General features: G+C 35.9%; 1 protein-coding gene across 14 annotated transcripts in view; it reads right to left on the bottom strand.

The window, feature by feature from the left end:
- IKZF2 (IKAROS family zinc finger 2) overlaps nt 1-20,269 on the bottom strand; it is a 143,397-nt gene that overhangs the window by 10,507 nt on the left and 112,621 nt on the right. For 13 of the 14 annotated variants that reach the window (XM_045852124.1, XM_045852127.1, XM_045852125.1 and 10 more), the window contains 2 exons: nt 10,265-10,402; nt 2,166-2,309 (listed from right to left, as the gene is read on the bottom strand). In XM_045852124.1, the coding sequence (XP_045708080.1) occupies nt 2,166-2,309; nt 10,265-10,402 (282 nt within the window). The remainder of the gene's footprint in view (nt 1-2,165; nt 2,310-10,264; nt 10,403-20,269) is intronic. The other variant, XM_045852133.1, reaches the window with a different exon arrangement.

Below are 20,269 nucleotides of genomic sequence, written 5' to 3'. Positions count from 1 at the left end.
AATTAAGCTTAATCAGAAAGAGAGATACTCGTCCTTTGAAACAAGAAGAAAGTATTCAGGTAGATGCACATCATCCTATGGGATTAGTGATATTATACTGAAATCACTTCAACTGATTTTATTCCCTGTGAATCTACATATAATACCATCAAGGCAAGAGGTACCATATTTACAGAGAGAAAAGTTGAAATGGCCAGTGGTGAGTAGGAGAGATGGCTATTCAGAAATAAACCAAAGGAGGGCTGCTACATAGCATGGGTGGGACAATGGATGTTTGAGATCAGCTATTCATCTATTTATAGTGACACCAAATTGTAAGGCAGTGAGATTTTCTCCAGAAGCACTAGCCGCTGTGTAGATACGGATAAGAGGCTCAGATGGCTTCACTGGAGAGTGGGGTTTCACCAGGAGAAGGTGACAGAACAAATCGGGAGAGTCAAAAATATTGGCCAAAGAATAGAAAAAGTGATCACAGGATCACAGCTAGCTAAGAAGAGACAAACAGGAAGGAAGCTCAGGGGTCACTGGCTGGGAGACCTTAATAAGGTCAGAGAACAGTATTTAACTGAGAGACATAGAAAAAAGGAATTTACAGTAACTGTGGCATAATAAAATGTTTTTCATTTCAGACACAGAAGGAATTACTATGCAATTGTTATATAATATACCACTGCTAGGGCAGAATCCAAATTAGAAAAAATTACTTCAAATTCCTAGTAAAAATGCAATGTCATTATTTTCTAATCAAAATGTAAATTTAAAAATCTGTCCCTTTTTTCTAAGAAATGTAATAAAATCAAATTGAGAGTAGCATCCCTAACTCATAAAAAAGTGAAAATGTTTTCAAAAGCAGAACTAAATAAATTCACAGGACAGAAAAAATAGACATGAATTTCATATTTTCCTGACTACACTAGTGTCTAGTTGAGACATAGGCATTTAATGGACATTCATCAAATTAACCAATTTTAAAAACAGATGAATTGGCATTTTTTAAGTTATTTTAACAAAGAAAGAGACAGAAAGAAGTCACCGAGGGCCCAAGGCCAGCTTTTGAGTGCACTCTCAGGGGCTCACAGCGAACTACGGTAAACTGGGGGCCTGGGGCTGCAACCAGCCTCCTTCCAATGAGCTCTGTCCATTTGTCTTTCCAGATTCTCTTAAAGTGGTATTTGGTAATTTGTTAGTTCTTCAATTTTAGATGGAAAGGAAACCTTCTCTAAGTATTCACTGGAGTCCTAGAATTTTATTACTCTTTCCTCCCTGAAATAACTAAAGATTTTCCCCCAGGTAGATGTTCCACAGTGATTTTGACAATAGAATGTAAGAATCTATTTAAATATTTTTATTTCTTCTAATTTATACCCTACATAAGGTCTATAAAAATAAATATTGCATATGCAATTAATGCTAATTCTTTATATTGAATCTCTATTATTCACAGTCTTTTTAGAACTTAGATGCTTTCTGTATCCTCAGATACTTTGTGACTTAAGAGTATGCAGAAGGATGCCAACTGTCAGCACATCAAAGACTATCCAAGGGCTTGCAAGTGAAAAAGGAAAGGCTAACACATCTTACTTAATCTTTTCAGTTCAAAATAATAGACTGGATGAAAACAAAGATCAAAATATGAAATACAGAACCAATATGAAACGTTTTAAATGTAGGTTGCTGCATTATTTTTCTAATGCAGAATTTTTTTAAAAAAGAGACTTCCTTTTACTTTAATCAAATACTAAAAACATTAACATCATGTAAAGAAAACAGTTTAAAGACCAAGTGCTAATGCAAATTTCAAAACACAATCCAAAACTGGCTAACAGACTACACTCTTTCCCCTAAGGGTTATTATTTTTTAATAAATCAACATTTTGTTTTTACATGCTTTTTTACTTTATATATCATTTCATTTTGAGACAGCAACTTACTACTATCAGTCTTTCCTGTATTTCTTTTCTTAAGCCTATAGACTTAAGTGTCTGTGTGTGTATGTGTGGATGATATACATGGAGTGGCATAAAGTAGAAAAGAATAATGAAGAAAAGAGACTGACATTTATTTCATGAACTGAAATACACTGCATATATTTCTAATACATGGGAACATGTCTTTGCCCATTAAAATCACCTTTTTAAAGAAACAAAAGCATTTGTAATGCTTACCCACAAACTTTTGTGGAGTGGAGCTTTTACGTTTTCCCATATTCCCCGTGAGCTTCTCTATGACAGCAGGTCTCTCAAAAGGCACCAGAGAAATATTGTTGTCCATAATAGGCTCTTGTTCCTTACAATCTTCTATAGGAGGTACTATATAAAACCATACAAAAAATGCAATCTGATAATTTCTTCAACATTGTAAAGATACAAAGCTGGATTTGCCCTCTCAATATGTGTTAGACAAACATAAGCTAGTATGCTTAAATAAAAGCAAGTAGAAAGATAACCTCCAGTGTTCAAGTACCCAGTAATTTTACTCCGACACACAGAGGATTTGTTTTTATCTGAGCCTCTCTCAGATCAATGACATAAACTGTTGCCACTATTGGTGGCAAACATGTTCATCTTGTTTCTCATCTTATTCCTCTGAAAGTGTTTTTTGACATTGACTAAAATCAATACTACTTTAAGACTGCACTATTCTCAAGGCTCTTGGAGTTTATTTTTGTAAAACAATTTAAGTAAGTCGACTAGTTTGGAGGAAAGCTTCAACAGACACAGAATAACAGTACAGTATTTAACTAAGTTTTTTTTCAGCCATGTATTTTCTTGTAACAGATTTTCTACGTGATGAGCTGAGTGAGCTGGTAGCCCTACCCACAGCAGTTGAATACCTGCACAAGGCAGCTTTGGTGAAGGAGATCCAGTTCTGAACGTGTGCAGCAAACTGAGGCAGCTCTCTAGCTGTCATTTACTTTAAGAAGAGCTCTTCAAGTAAGAGAAAAGAATCTATTTCCAAATAGGCATATCTTCTCACTGAACTGCTCTGATTCATTGACGTACACTTTCCATGATGCTCCCTCTCCATCCCATTTCAGTTGCTACAGGCTGATACGCTAGCTCATAGGTTGGATACTGGCATTCACAGAGTCGACAAAGAACTTATAAAATTTCTCTTTGAATGCAAATACTGTCACAGAACATTTAACTAAGGACAGAGTAACATCCGGGACAGAGTAAGGTCAGTGGATTAAAACCAGTGCTCACAGGAAAGACCATAACATATTACTTCTCGATTACTGTTGCTTTCTCCAGTGCGTCCTGTGCCAACACTGCTTGAAAACAAAAAGGTTTCATATCTTAGGGTATCTTTACTTGTTCAACATGCACTGTAAAATGATTTATTCTCCTATTTAAATTTATAAAGGATCGTTCCATTGTGCACAACACAATGCATTCCCATTTATAAGGGTGGATGCTAAAATAAAGTGAAAAAGCAAGAGATGAAAGTTAAAATCCAGGGCACCATTCACATGATCTATTTAATAAACAATACAGGTTTAAAATGTAAAAAAATTAAAAACAGCATCAGAAAATTATTTTCTTAAATTGAACATGTTTAAAAAGATTGATATTCAATCTGAGTTTTGGGTTAACCTAATATAATCTAGTAGATATACCAGAAAAATTTAACCTTAAATCTCTGTTTTATAACAGGTTCTCTGGTTATGAACGGCAAGGGATTCCGCAATTGCTGGGTATTAATTTGGCAAAAAATTCCAAGAATGAGATGCAGAAACAAGGAAACAGTTAACTCATTTTCTATATTGATATATAATATTTGTGAAGTAGGAAAAGTCTGACTGCCTACATTATGTAAAACATTATGTCCTATCTTACAAACTAAAATTTAAAAAGAAAAAAAAAAGCTAAAAAAGTAAAGCAAAGAAAGGGAGACCCTAAAATCAAATAAAGGGGATATAGGAGGATGCAATAGCAGTGACGTGGTGAGGAACGATGTAATTACATAGATTATTATCAAAATCTTAAGTTGTGTTTTGGGTGGTGGATTACAGGCATTTATTAACTTATTAAAAAATTAATTATAGACCAAATAACTATAGACCAAAGATGAAAAATATGTCACAGACTAAGATCCAAAATGAAAGAAGGAAAGAAAAAAAAGTTTGTTGTTGTAAATTTTGCTAAAAAACAGCAAAACTGGTTAACAGGGTTTGCCCCCAAATTGAATATACTAATTAGTTTTGAAATGAGTAGTCTTAAAACTTAGCAGTTTTGCTCTAAGTCTCACCTTGAATTTTCATATTTGCACACATTTAACATTCAAAACGAAACCTGGGTGTGGGAACTGTCCCACACCACATCCACCTCAATTCAGATGATTTGTCCCAAGTTCAATGAAGCTCATGTGAACAGAAAATAATGACTTCGGCAGAGCTCTGGTCTGAATTCTTCTTTACCACCGTCCTTTGCATATCAAATGGAGATCTTGTGTCTACCACACTGACAATAATCAATAACAACAACAACAACAACAACAGCTGACAGATGTGTTAAGTGCTGTCTTATGGACTTGCATTTAATAATTTGTTTAATGCTTCACCCCTCCCCACCCAAAGAGATAGGTTCCCTTACCATCTCCATGTTACAGATGGGAAAACAAAGACCTGGAGATGCTATTTCCTCAGGGTTCACATCTAGTTAGAGATAGACATATGGCTGAACCTAGGTGGCTGGGCTCTGGACCACTATGCTATGGTATTCTTTGTAGAATTCATTTGAATTTTGACTTTATATAAACAAGTTTGATATATTTCTAAGGTCTGCCATTGGGAAAATATCTGATATGTTTTCCCAATTACATAACTAATCTGAATTTCTGCTTTCGTGAATCTGGATGCAACTCATCAAAATGTTTCTGGATATACAGGGGATGGGCAAAAGTAGGCTTACCATTGTTTGCATGGAAAATAATGACAATAAATAATGAAGCAAGAATAAACTCTGTGCTTTGCATTCTCACAACTGTGAACCTACTTTTGCCTACTGCTGTACATTGCCCAAAACATAAAACAAGCTCTCTAGTTCACTCAGGGAGGTTTGCTCCCACAGTGAGGCATTCATCTGGGCTAAGAACATATCCACACGCTAACTTCACTTGTTGGAGCAAGTTTCATAACCAGATATCTTCCTTGAAGTTATAACCAGGAAAAAATTGATTTATGCTTGCATTATTTCATTATCCCGTCACATTGATAAATCATAGAAACCATAGGGTTCCCAACACAGAGAGACCCAGATTAGGTCATATGGCCATCCTGCAACCAAAGGGGTGGCCACACAGGCTGGCAGACCCACCACGGCTCATGCAACGGAAGACAGTTCTCTAAAGGGAATGGAAGTCTCGTTATCGAAAGGAGAAGGCAGGTATGTGAGGCAGGCAAAAACAACAGATGTCTTCTACATTGTCACACATTTTCTCCATGTCGCTGAATCTAAAAGAAACTTCAGTTATCTTAGTTATTTCCTTGAGAACATTCAACAATGCTGATACTTGCTTTGGTTTCTGTAAAATCACTCTTTCCATTTTCAAGCATCCTGCTCTTACTCATCTGCATGGCTCTTTTTGTTTGTTTGTTTGTTTGTTTTTCCCTTCCTGGTGTATTCTTGGCCTTCTAGATATCTCACTCTGTATTTACCCATGCAACTGTACAAAGCCTGTTACTTCCAGCTGCTGTCTATATAAATGATGGCTCCCCCAAGTTTATCTCCTCCCCATCCCTCTCTTGAGAGCTTGATTATATATATCATAATATTAAACTTCTTTTTAGTTTCACTTGGCTAACTCTCACAGGTACTTAAAGGATAGTATGCTCAAAAACTGAAATCTCCATTTCCCTAACCCAAACTTTCTATTTCTCTAATTTACATCTCAGGGAATGGCACTACTACCTACCTGCTCATCCATGCTAGGTAACTGTGGCAGATCCTAGATTTCCTCCTTTCACCCAGTCTCCAGCCCCTCCTCTTCCTTACCACCTCTCCTTAAGTATACATGGAGTTCCCAAGTGTTTTAGATTCTACATCTATTGTTGCTCCCAATTAACTAACCTTTCTGCATATTGCAGGCCACTAGGCCCAACTCAGTCAATCCGTAGACTGTTGTAATGGTCTACTTGCCTCTAATCTTGACTCTTCTGATCTATCTCCCACAATTCTAGCAATAAAATGTCCATGTAATAATGTTTTGAGGGAAAAATGACAAATTCTTCACTTAGCACGATAAGCCCTTGATGCTCTGTCACAGCCTGTACCTCTAGCCTTACCACCACCTATTTTTCTTCCCATTACAAACTGGGCTCTAATTATACAGAGCTGCTTCTAGATCCCGAACCCATAACGCTTTTAGACTTCTGTTTCTTCACACATGCTGTTCTCTCTGCATGAAACTCCTTCTCCACTTATTCAGCTAGCTATCATGCCTTTCAAACCTCCACTAAAACATGACCTTCCCTAGAAATTTCTCTTGGATACCCAGTGTGATCTCTCCTCTGTGTCCCTGGAATGCTTATCACGCAAGACAGAGTGTTCTAACTGTTGGCTTACTGGTCCATTTCTTCCGAATGTTGGTAAGTAGCCTTAGGGTAGAGACTGCATCTTATTTGACTTTGTATCTGCAGTGTCTTTTAGGATGTGAGACAAATATACTATCCAATGGATGTTTTCTAAATGACTTAATGAAAGAAATGTCACCCAGTGGAAATAGGTGGAGAAAGCTTACTAGACAGTTTACACATTCCCAACTACGTCTCCAGACAGGACTTCCAGATTTCTTATAAAGAAATCCCCTTTACCAAATAAACCATAAATCTAAAAAATACACATTTTTCTTTAAAAGTGTACTCTCTTTCCAGTTCACACTTTCATTTTTGTTTTTAGGCAAGGAGGGGATGTTAATTATGTGCTTTGATTTTTAAAGCTTTTTCTTCAAGTTGAATATACTTGAAAATGAAGCATAAAATATTTTTTAAATAATCTGCCATAAAAACCAAATGCATTATTATCTTTATTTGCAAAAGTACAAGTCGTTATTTTTCCCTTCGCATCAAACTAGAGACCCTTTTATTCCACCTGCTGAATTTGTTTTCAGCATTTCTCCCCGTTTTCTCCTCCTCCTCGGCATTCTCACTCCCCATCTCTCTGAGCAAGCCGGTCAGCCATCTACTTTGTATTCTGTTTGTGACATTTTTCTTTAGGAGACACAAATTGATTACCCCAGTGAAATCCAAACACTGGATCAGCATAAAAGGCTCTATCTTTACTTCACAACTTACTATTTCAATCTCATTTCCTACCACTCCTTGAGTTCCAACTGTTCCACTTCCAGGAACCTGCTAAAGTTCTTTTTATACCTCTAAGTCTCAGCCTGTGGCAACGGCCTGCCCGGACAGTACATTCTCTGTGAATCTGTCCAAACTATACAATTTTTCTCACCCTCATCCATGGGTAAAACACTGCACTACGAAGCTTTCCGTGCCTTCTCCAGACAGAGTGAGGTCGTTCCGCATCTGTGCCCCTGGAGAAGCATGTACACACCTTCATGACTGCATCTGCTTCCTTTCATTTTATTTGTTAAGTATGTATTTCCTACTGGACTGTAAATGTAAGAAAGACATTGCATCTGTTCCATTGCAAATGTAAGAAAGACATTGCACCTTTATATCCCCAAAATGTTCCATAGAATTTAGCACATAAATACTTGATAAATGTTTCCTGAGTGAGTGAAAGAATGCCACTTCAGACACTTTCTCACTGTAAGAGCTAAAATGGGGAATAACATGTTTTGGGAAAGAGAGGCTAGGAAATATAACTATGTCAGATATGCAAATAAAAGAACAGTAATGAATTTCAAGCAGCTAATGGCCACCAAAGTGATAGCAACCCCTACACATACCACTAGAGGAAAAGACCCCCCTCCCCCGCCAAAAAAATAGACTGCATGGAACAAGATAGTGAGAGAGGGAAGGGGATAAAAATGATTGCACTGTGGCTCTGTTTAAAAGGAGACACACGCCAAGTAATGTATATGAGACAAGGTTACTAATGGACTCGAGCAGCAGTCCATTATCACCTATATTTTTCTTTCTTATGGCACTTATCAATCCCTGACCCACACATTCAATTCCCCACTAAGTAAGTTAAAAAAGGGAAAAGGAAAGCAAGGATAATTCTAAATTATTATTTCAAAATACGTAGAAAATTATAGTATTAAATGGCATTAATATAACCCTAGGTGGTTAAATTGATATCCAATACTGAGGAACAAATATTTGGGTCTCTAAATGATATGGAAACTCACCCCCCCCCCCTCCTCCTTGGCCTCACCCATGCTCTCCCCAGGAGCTGAGTCTCTCTGCCACTGTCCCCACTCTCTCTTCACTAGTCCAATTTCAGAGCCACCCGTAAAGGGCCTTTGCTGGGAAGAGCTAAGCAAGCTGAAAATGGGGTTGATGCTGAGGCTGCAGCACTTTAGAAGAAAGTCTTTTCCTCTCCCCAAATACACCTGTTTAAATTGCTTGTCAGCACTTGATCTATAACCGGTTAATCTGCCAACAGATAGTTAAATGTTGACTATAATTATTTGTGTACACCGATTTCCCTATATGGATAGGAAAATGAATTAATAGAATTAATAATCCAATGAAATGTAAAACTGCAGTAAGAGATTATTATATGGAAAAAGTAGCAGTGCCATAAGGTGTGTTTGGAAATCTTGGGCCTGTCCCCAAGCCTCTATCAGCTACCCTGCCTCAAGCCACCTCTAAAACCAACTATTTAAACAAAAATAGTGTGCTTAGTAGGCAAATGAAACCTCTAATGCCTAAATTAATAACAGGAAGTAACATAACTGTAAAGGGGATGGAACATTTACAACTTCTTAATATTTAATGCCCAGAAATGTAACACTAAAAAGAACTATTTATTGGGTGTTTATTGCACACCCAATAACATTTAATTATCATGCCAAGCCTATGAGTAACACACTGAGACACCACATAGCTAGAGCGGGTCTGTCGAACTCCCAGGCTCACCGCTTTAACCTCTGTGCTATGAAACCTATGCTGCCCTCATAAGCCCAGGCAATGCACACTTGCACTATCAAATTTACTAAGACTTAGAACAGAAAGGTTCTATAATTTTTTAGTTAATAATAATATCAATAAATAGACTCACAATGATAAATGGAATTAAATCTGATTGTGTACCCTCAATACAAGGAAATGCTTCAATTATTCACAATAACAAAATATTTTAATTAAAAGGAATCCCCAGCAACATATATTGACTAGCTGCTAATAAACACAGTTCCACAGTAGAAACTATATAAAGCAAATAAAAGCCCCACAAATAAGCTTAGATCTGTCTATAAATCGCTCAATAGATATTTATACTTTAAAAGTCACTATAGCATTCTCTAATTGCACTACTTAATACTGCCAAATCTTTTTATATAACAGATATAAAAATACCAATAAGTTAAGATTTTTGTATGTACTCATATGAATAATAAAATTAAAAAACATATAATTAGTAGGATAAGACAAGTCAAGATGGCTCCAAACATCAATAACTGAAATTAATGGTTTTCCTTGTGAGGCTGATATACTAACATTAATTTATCGGTAATAGAGAATTATTAACTGATACATCTTACAGATTGTCTTTCTACCTGCTACCGTGTGTTGTGCAGATCAGGATGTTTTGCACGGGTTTTGATTTTTGTGGAGGGAAGTGGTGCCTAGTTTTGACCTAGTTTGTGTCCTACACTTATAGAAAGCAGAATCAGTAATTTCCAAGATACATCACAAGACAGATGGGAGTAAATTCCAATTACATCACTGATCACTTACCTAAGAGAAATGCAAAGGCACAAATAGCCAGTTAAACCTGTTAGGAAACCTGGAGACATATGTGGAACTGTCTAACTGTTAGGAAGAGTGGTACCTTTGTTTGGTGTAGTCAAGGGTACCTGCTATTATTATGTTTATGCAAATACATGTTAGGAGAAATAATTTGTGATTCCCACAAAAACTCAGTATAGTTTGTTATGTGCTATGTGTCCCAAAGCTCAACTCATTTCAATGCTCAAGAAGGTAATGCCATGTGAAGTTAATGTGGTCTAAAATTGCTTTAAACAAAGAGTCTATCTCCATGCTGCAGGGCAGACAGAACTATTTACCCCATTAGAAACGACAAGAGCAGTGGAGAGGAGGATGAGGGTGGTGAAGGCCGTTTCTACCCACCATGGTGACTCATGACCTGCCCCGCGGCCTCCATGCTGACGTTCTGGAGATAGTTGTGGCAGCGCTCCTTGTGCTCCTCCAGTGAACTGCGCTGCTTGTAGCTTCGTCCACAGTAGTTGCACTTGTGAGGTTTACCCACTGAGAAGAGAATTCAGGATTAGTGTGCGGCCAGTCTTGTCCACAGCAAAATTAACAGCTAACTTCTGATAGTCTGGAGGAAGCATTTATATGCTTTTCAGACTTAAATCTCTTCCTCCTCCACACTCTGATTTAGATAATAAATCTCTACCAAGGCTAGAAGACAGAAAGAAGATAAGGCAGATGGTACCTTTGGTGACAGAGGAATAACTGAATCCAGTTCATGCTCTGACTGTATCCTAGATGATCAGTCTTCAAATTATCTGACTCTTAACAGTAACAGTTACTCTTAACACAGTTCTTTCAGCTAGATACATGACGAGAATTATTTTGTACTTATTTTTTTCGAGGGGTGGTGGTGGAAAGGACAGAGAATCACACCGAAGGAAACCAAAATGCAACAACTTGAAATGTCATTGTTTAATGAAAAAATTATTCATGGGTACCAAGAAGACTAAAAGGAATTCAAGTGATGAGAAAAAGTGCAGATAAAAGCAGAGTTTCTCTTTTTTTTCCACCTTGGTAATAACTATTCACACATGCAAAACTTCGCAGCAAAGTGTGTTCTCCCACATGAGCCCTGTTCTTACATTACCAAGAATTAAGCTCCTGGGTGCTTTGAGTCAGGATATTAACAATAACCAGTGAAGCCCTAACATATTCAGTTATCCAATGATCATAGTATTTTCCAACATATTTCACACTCAGAAAATAAATTATTTGCTAATAGCCAGAGAGACATATCTCATACACCTGGTACAATACTGTGATGATCACATTAAAAAGAAAAAAAAAGTTTACAAAATTGATTAAGAAGGAAAAAAAACATTTATGGACAGAAGCATGGTTTAATGTATAACTGTTCACAAGGCCATCACAGGGAGCTCTGGCTCCTGGTTTTGAACAGCAGGGAGAGAAACACACACCACCAGGCGGTCTGGGCCAAAGCCCTCGGAGGTGAAGCACAGAGGGGATCCGGGGAGTGGCTCTCATTCGACTCCCATGGGGATCACTGTGCTTCGCCCAGAGGTCACGCGGCCGACTCCTTTCCGTGGCCAAAGGCGGCATTCCTGACCAGTCACCTTCCATGCCATGGCAGTGGGAATAAGTGGGACTGAAATACTGTAACAAGGCAAGGTCTTCACAGCTACATAAACATTTCCCGGACTGATTTTTGTTTGAAACAAAACCTTTACTTTATATTTGAGGTTCACATAAACTAAAATAAGTTGTTTCATTATTATAGTTTTTTGGTAAATTATCTTAAACAAAAGCTTCTAAGGCATGATTACTCATTTCTAAAAATACTAGGCAAAGTAACTTCTATTATTCAGAACCAAGGATTTCTGAGAAGTCGAAACCAGGCAGCTGTGTATATTGTGCAGAATGTGTATCACTGTGTAAGAGCATTGAAAAATACAAGCAAATACTTTTCGTCAGAAACATTTAGTGCAAACAATATACTTACATATAATTATATTCCATGAGAAGAGGCTACACAGAAGAAAAAGCCAGTGTTCCCTATAACCACCACCCAATTTTGGGTTCTTTAGTGCTGTTTCTCTAGAAATAAGTAAGGCATTCGCACTGAATAAGTCTACTGAACAATTAATACTTATTAAGCACATGCACTGACATTAATTGCCCACTATAAACTAGTTTCATCATCTTCCTCTATTATTCTTGTCACATTGTGTCCTATGAAACCTGTTTTACTGTAAACATAAGTTCCTACACTTTCTTCCCCTAATTTATACAAGCAAACTTGATACCTTCTCAAGTTATTTAAATGTAGTTCCCCTTTATTCTCCCTGGCTCACAACCCTTTATAAACTCTCACTTGACAAGGAGTAAAAGACTGTATATGTTATACTGCTTTCAACAGTCATTTATTTTACTCCCCTCATTTTTGAAATCTATCCATTTGCTTCACTTCCCCTTCTCCCACTTTGTCATCTGCTTCCAAACATCACTCTTGCCTCTTCATACCATCCTTGTTCTCACTGAGTCCAAGGAATTGAAGTAACATTTTCTAAAAGTGTAACCCCGAGTTTCCTAATTCTTCATCTGCACCCACTTCAGCAATCCACACACTGGTGACATGTTGGACTTTGGCATCACGTAACTACCTCCAAGAAATTTGCTCTGAAAAGGCTCCACCTATTCCTTCTCACTTAATACAGACTGATAAAGAGCCTACTACGTATCAAAACTGTGATGAAGCTGGATTGTCAAATGGAGAGCAAATCTCATGGTACCTATTCTCATGCAACTGACAGTTGACCAAGGAAGACAGGCAATGAACAAATATTTGTTTGACAAATCGTGGTAGCTTCTGCAAAGCAAACGAGTGCTGTGCTGGTACAATGTGGGGAACCTAATTCAGCTGGAGAAGGCTGAACAGGAAGGTCTTCCTGAGGGAGGAACACTTAGGCTGATAACCATAGGAAAAGTAGAAGTTAGTCAGATCATGGGACTCGGGGGTGGAGTGGAGGAGAGGCAGTGTGTCAGAGGTTCTGGGAACTGCCATCATTTCTTTCTGTTTGTTCTCACGTCCTTAGTTCCTTCAGAGTCTAGAGCTTGCCCTCGCTAGTTTTTAGAAAATCATTTTCAAACATCACTAACAATCCCTGCCAAATCTAATGGCCCTACTGTCTCTGTAAGACCATTTCCTGTCATTTCTTTGATATTTCTTCAAAATCATGTACATGAAAATGTGGTTAACATTTATTCTCTATATATGATGAGTTTATCTGTATAATACTTACAAACTTATGAGTTAAAATGTATCACATATATATTCACTGAAGAGGACACACATTTTGCTCCTTTCACTTTTATCAATTATTACACCTTCTCACTATCTGAAACACCTTCATTCTGACATTACTGAAACATTTTAAAAAGTCCTCTGTAGCCTCTGAACCACTATATACAGTGGACTTTAATCAATCCTGAATCTTCCTTATTTCTTGGTTATTATCAAGCTTTCATGGGTCTTGAATCTCCTATTTAGTGTCTGGAATCAGGTGCTATGTCCTCATTGTCTTCTCTACCTCTTACTTTGTGGCAAATACATATGTACACCCAGATTCTGTTCTCAGTACAGTAGTCTCTCTCTTTTCCCTCTAGGTTAAGCCCTTGTTTCTATGAAACATCCAAATTATGCCTGGAAAATTGCCCATATTTGTAAGCTTCGACTTGTCATTTAAACCTTTTTGTAAATGATCTTGATGAGCACATAGCTTTCTCCTCTGTGCCTTCACAGTGCTCTGTTCACACGTGTGATACACAGGACAACTGCATTGCAGGTATCCATTTGGTGTTAATTTATTGCCCTAATCCAACAACGAGCTCTGTTGTAGGGACAGAGGTCACATTTTACCCAGTTTTGAATTGACAGTGCATACAGCAGTCATTAAACACACGAGATGCTCTACAGGTAGTTGCTGAATGACTGCACTTGAATTTCATACTTCCAAATACTTTCTAAGTATTGCCTCATGCATATTCTTCTGAAATCTAAAATTCAACATAACCATTTTAAAATTGGCTTTATTGAGGTATAATTTACATAAAATAAAATCCACCCACTTTGAGTGTATTTTCAAGGAGTTTAAAAGTGTATAGTTTGTAACCACCACCACAACGAAAATATAGAACATCTCCATCCCCTAAAAAATTCTCTCTTGCTCTTTTGCAACAACTCTCTTCCCCACAGTCACTCCATGGCAACCACTGATCTGCTTCTGTAATGACAGTTTTGCCTTTTTGAGGATTTTACATGCACTGAATCATGCACCATGTAGTTTTTTGCATCTGGCTTCTTTCACTCAGCATAGTGATTCTGAGATTCATCCATGTGGTTACATGTATTGGTAGTTGATTGCTTTTTATTGCTGAGCTCCATTTCGTTATATGAATATACCACAGTATGTTCATTCGTTTGGGATGTTTCTAGGTTATGGCTATTAGGAATACAGCTTCTACAAACTTTTGCAAGCAAGCCTTTGTTTTCATTTCTCTTAGGTAAATACCTAGAAGTGGAATTGCTGGTTCATGTGGTAGGGATCAGATTAGCTTTATAAGAAACTGCCTGTTTTCCAAAATGGATCACTGTGCATTTCCATGGCACTGCATACATTAGAGTTAACAGCTGTTCCACATCCATGTGAACATGGTATTGTCAATCTTTTTATTATTTTACCCATTCTAGTGGGTATTGGAGTGGTATTTCATGGTGTCTAGTGTTTTTCTAATGTCTCAGGAGACTAATCTTTTGCCATTCACATTATTTCCTTTGGTGAATTAGCTGTTCAAACCTCTTGCTGTCTTTTAAATGTGTTATCTCTAATTTTATTATTGAGTTGAAAGAGTTTTTGTTATTATGGATGAAGTCTTTCATGAAGTATATGCTTTGCAAGTATTTTCTATAAATGTGTCTTGCTTTTTTGTTTTTGAGTTTCTGTTGAAGAACTCAGTTTTTAATTTTGATTAACTCCAATTTATCAATAGTTCCATCTGTGCTTTGTGTTTGTGTGTGTGTGTGTGTGTGTGTGTGTGTGTTTTCTATGCAAGAAATCCTTGACTAAACGTCAGAATAATTTTCTCTTTTGTTTTCTTCTAGAAGTTGTATGTGTTAGCTCTTACATTTAGGTCTCTGACTCATTTCAGCTTAATTTCTGTATGTGGTATAAGGTAAAGCCTATGCCATTCTTTTCAAAAATGTGGATATCGGATTGTTTTAGCTCCTTTTATAGAAAGTTTTCTTGTTTCCTTAAATTATTTCAGTACCTTTGTTGAAAATCATTGATCATGTATTTTTGCATATACTTCTGGACTCTCTATTCCATTCCATTAATTTCTATGTGTATCCTTAAATCCAAAGTGTAGGTCTTACTAACAGTCTTTGTAAGTAGTGTAAGTTATCCAACTTTTTGCTTGTTTTCAAAATTATTTTTGCTGTTTTAGGTCTTTTGTATTTCCAAAGAAAAATGGGGAATCAATTTGTCAATTTCTACAAAAGAAAATCTGCTAGAATTTTGATCTGGATTGCACTGAACTGACAGGCTAAAATTTATGAGAACATCTTAACAGTATTGAATTGTTTAAACCATGATCATATTATTGTCCTACCATTTATTTATATCTTTAATTTCTCAGTAATATTTTATAATTTTTAACATAATGATTTCAACTTATCTCTAAGTGTTGTATATAGTATTAGATGTGTCTCAATGTATTTCATATCTTTTTGTATGCAATAATAAATGCTAATGCTTTCTAAATTCCAGTTTTCAACTGTCCATTGCTATCATACAGAAATGCACTTGCTTTCTTCATATTGACCTTGAATCTTTGAATCTTAATAAAATCACTCATTAAGCTTTACTTTTTTTGGCTGATTCCTTGGTATTTTCTATATTATAACCATAAACTAAAACTAAATAAAATTTTACTTTTTCTTTTCCAATTTGTCTTTTATTTCTTTCTGTTTCCATGCTCCATTGACAAGACTCCCAGTATGACATTGAATGTTAGTGGAGAGAGCAGTCTTGCCTCATTTCTAGTCTTAAGGGTACATTTTCATTCATTTATTATTAGTATTACATTTCCAAGGATGGTCATTACCATGTCACAGAAGTTCCTTTTTATTGCTGCAAATTTTTATAATGAATAAATACCAAATTACATCAAATGCTTTTTCAGCATCTATGAAAAGGATTATATGGTTTTCCTTTTTTAGTCCGTTAATCTGCAGAATTACATTGATTGATTTTTTTACTGTATTTAATCAACTGAGTTCTTAATATAAACCCTTCTTGGCCATGATACATTCTTTTTTCATATGACTTCTGGATTCTACTTGCTAAATTTTGTTAAGAATTTTGGCACCTATGTTCATGAAGGATATTGCTATATAGTTTTCTTTTATTATAATGTTTTTGTTTTAGTGTCAGAATAATGCTGAACTCATAATTCATTAGGAAGCATTTCTTCCCACTTCTATTCTCTAGAAGAACTTGTTACTTAAAAGTTTCCTTAAATTATTTATTTCTGGGAAGGTATTTTCACTATAATTTCAATTCCTGGAATAAATATAAGGCTATTCGGAGTATTTCTTTTTTAGTGAGCTTCAATGATTTCCATGTTTTAGTGAATTTATTAATTTTATCTGCTTAAATCTATTGACATAAACTTGTTCATAATATTTCTGTATTGTATTTCCAGTGGTTATAGGAGTTTTAGTGATGTCCCGTTTTCATTTCTGATGTTGGTAAATTGAGCACTCTCTCTTAGTATTGACTGATCTTGGCTAGAAGTTTATCCATTTTATTGATCTTTTTACAGAGTCAGCCTTTGATTTTATTGGTTTTTCTCTATTATTTTTCTGTCTTCTCTTTCATTGATCTCTGACTTTATCATATTATTTCCTTACTTCACATATTCTACACTTATTTTCCTCTTCTTTCGTAATTTCTTAAGAAAGAATCTTCATTAATTAGGCTGAGACCATTTTATTTTTCCAATATAAGCATTTAATGCTATACATTTCCATCCAAGTACCACTTGTAGTCTTATGTTCATGTTTCCCTTTACATTTTTAAATGTATGGAGTATATTAAAACAGTTGTTTTATCATTCATGTCTCCTGTTTCTACCATTTGGCTATTTCTGGGTCTGTTTCTACAGATTGATTTTTCTACTGATTATGGATAATATTTTCTATCTTCTTTGCACATTTATTAATTTTTAATGGGATGCTGGATATTGTAAACTTTATATTAGTGGGTTCTAAATTTCTTTCAAGTATATTTTTGGTTTATGCTATAACATTTCTTGCAATCAATTTATCCTTTTGATATTGCTTTTCTGCTTTAAGGCAGATATAGAGCATGCTTTGATAAATAGGCTAATTTAGCCGCAGCACTAAGATGATAACCTTCTGAAGACTTCACTCAATGCCCTGCACGTTACAAAATCTTTCCACACCGGCTAGTGATAATTAACAATTCCCAGCCCCACATAAGGTCTAGGAACTGTTTGAGTTTATGCTTTCTGGAGTTTTTTCCCCTAGGCAGTTTCCTCATACACATAAGTACAAACTATCTTGTAAAGGATTTAAGGGGCACCCTCCCGAACTCCAGAGCTTTTTCAGTGCAGCTTCTTCCCGTCTGATCCTTTGCCTTCCACTCTCTAGGCACGGAGGTCTCCCTGGACTCCTCATTTCACCAAGACTGCCTGCTCTGTTTGCGTTTGCTGGTCCTCACCTGAGGCCTGGAAATTGCCTCCTGGAAGTAAGCCGGGGTAATGGTAGAACTCACTGCCTTTGTTTTCTTCTCTCAGGGGTCACAGTCCCGCAGTGGCTATTGTTAAATGTCTAAATGTCATTTAATGTACATTGTCTGGCATTCCAGTTGTTCAAGGCAGGAGGGTTATCTGATCCCAAATATTTCATCATGATTGGGTGCAAAAGCTATATTTTTAATTGAACTGAATACCAAGAAAGTCACACTAACTTGATAAGCTTAAATACCAATGCAATTCACGTAAGTAAAATAAAGTTTCTTAAAAGTATAATCCTAAGAATATATAATCTAAGGATTCTAAGACACAGAAGATAACAGGGCCAATACTCCCAACTATCTCAAAAGTTAACATACAGTCTCTTCCTTGACATACGGTACCTCATAAAAATCCTACACTTGTACCTCACAAAAAAAAGACATTCAGTATAAACCTGTCAGAGCTATAGACACAGATTACTGACCTGGACAATTAATTATATTTGAAGATTCAGTAAAGAAAATTTGACAATCTTGAAAACTACTCAATTAAAAAAATTGCTAGCATTTACTGAGATTATCTCCATCCATCACTACAAGGAGTTAAAAATTAAAAAGGCCTGTCCCTTTCTATACATACTCCTAAGAATCCCATATACGTACCCAAAAGGACAGACAAATCAAATACCTATAAAGAATGTTAAAGTAGTGACATTTGCCATAAATTCACTGGGAGTTATAAAGGCAAATAGTACAACCAAGTTTTGTTGACTTATAGTTTCTTGGAATATGTTGCTTCAAGAGTTACCTTAGTGAAACCTATGCAACAAATTACAATAGCACTAACATACATGGTAAATGTTGTATTCTTTATAGAAATGTATATGTTTACACATATAGAAACATGCAAACACATCTATACACAGAAAATATAATTATCATTTGTGATAACATAAAATCAGCAACAGTATTATGCATATATCACATTCTTTCCATTAACAAATTAAATGCAGTCACTTTATATACTTATGAAAAAAAATGGGAACTTGATGTCTGGTTTTATTTGGTAGTTGCTTACAGAATTATAAATTAATCTGAAGAAAGATGAGCACTGAACTATGAAAAATGACATTAATTATTTTCTGTTTTTAGTACGCATATGTTATACTTTGTCGGAATTAGTGGTCTCTTTTATTCTGTGAACCCCCTATATAAGCAATTTTAATGTTCTTGATCACTATCGTTATACTGCTGCTTCAGAAAAGGATTTGCCAATTCATATTCACACTGCTGGTGTATGAGAGAGCCATTGCACCATATTGTCAACAAGTATTGTTATTAAAATAATAAATTCTCCACTAACTTGCTAAGCCAGTGATCCTCAAATTGTAGCAAGGTGCTTTGGCATCACTGAAGCAAACCCTTAGGACACATATTTTGAAGTAAAAGAAGCACAGGATATTTCAAATGTTTGAAGGAAATAATTTTCAACACCCCTTAGACACCATGTAGACTCCTCGCTCACAATTTCAACCTTGCATCACATTTCTTTAAAAATAATTGTATTGAATTTATTGGGGTGACAGTGGTAATGAAATTATATAGTTTTCAGGCATATGATTTTATACTATATCATCTGTATGTCGTATTGTGTGTTTACCACCCAAAGTCAAGTCTCCTTCTGTCACCACTTATCTGCCCTTTACCCTCTTCTACTTCCTCCCACCCGTCTCTCTGGTAATAACCATGTTGTTGTCTCTGTTTATGAGTTTTCTTTCTTAACTCCTTCATCTTTTTCACCTAACCCCATAACCCCTCTCTCCTCTAACAGCTGTCAGTCTATTTTCTGTATCTATGAGTCTATTTCTATTTTGTTAGTTTACTTTGCTCATTAGATTCCACATATAAGTGAAATCATGTGGTAGTTGTCTTTCTCAGACTGCCTTGTTTCACTTAGCATACTCCCCAGGTCCGTGCATGCATGACTTAACCATTCAAACATGTCCGTTTGTTTTATAATGTGATAACATTAATTTTCAAATTAATTTGATTGATTAGTGAATGTGAGAAAAGGAACCACAGAAATTATAAGGATGTAAAGAGTTATAATGCAGCAAGAAGATGATAAAATAGAAATCTAAGACACAAGACAGATATATTTGAAGCTTTTGTTATTACAAAGGTACAAAACATTTATCATGGGGAATAAAAAGTAAATAGAAAGCCAAGTAAGAATTTTTGAGGAACACAGAATAAAGTAATAACACAAAGTCACATGAAATTTTCCTTTTAGATATGATTTCTGTTCTTTCTCTAAGCAGTTTTTCTTATCTGACTCTCCAGTATAACTCAGGTAAGTAGCAAGGCTTTCAAATATACTAACCCGAGTAAGCAAGAAATCTGGATATTAAATAGGTCCAATCAGTTTGGAAGCTGACAATTTGTTTTAACTAATGAAGTATTCATATAGAGTAAATATGTGGGTGTATGTACATCCATAATGTGGATTTATACTTGGTTTCCAATTTATAGCCCTAACACTTACTAGCTGCGTGTGAATGCTGGGTTAAGTTAAATGAGT

Source organism: Phyllostomus hastatus, unplaced genomic scaffold (assembly GCF_019186645.2).
Source record: "Phyllostomus hastatus isolate PE091 unplaced genomic scaffold, TTU_PhHast_1.1 phas_contig_137, whole genome shotgun sequence".
NCBI classification, from domain to species: domain Eukaryota; kingdom Metazoa; phylum Chordata; class Mammalia; order Chiroptera; family Phyllostomidae; genus Phyllostomus; species Phyllostomus hastatus.
Note: the sequence above shows the minus strand (reverse complement) of the source record. Positions and strands in the feature narration are given on the sequence as shown.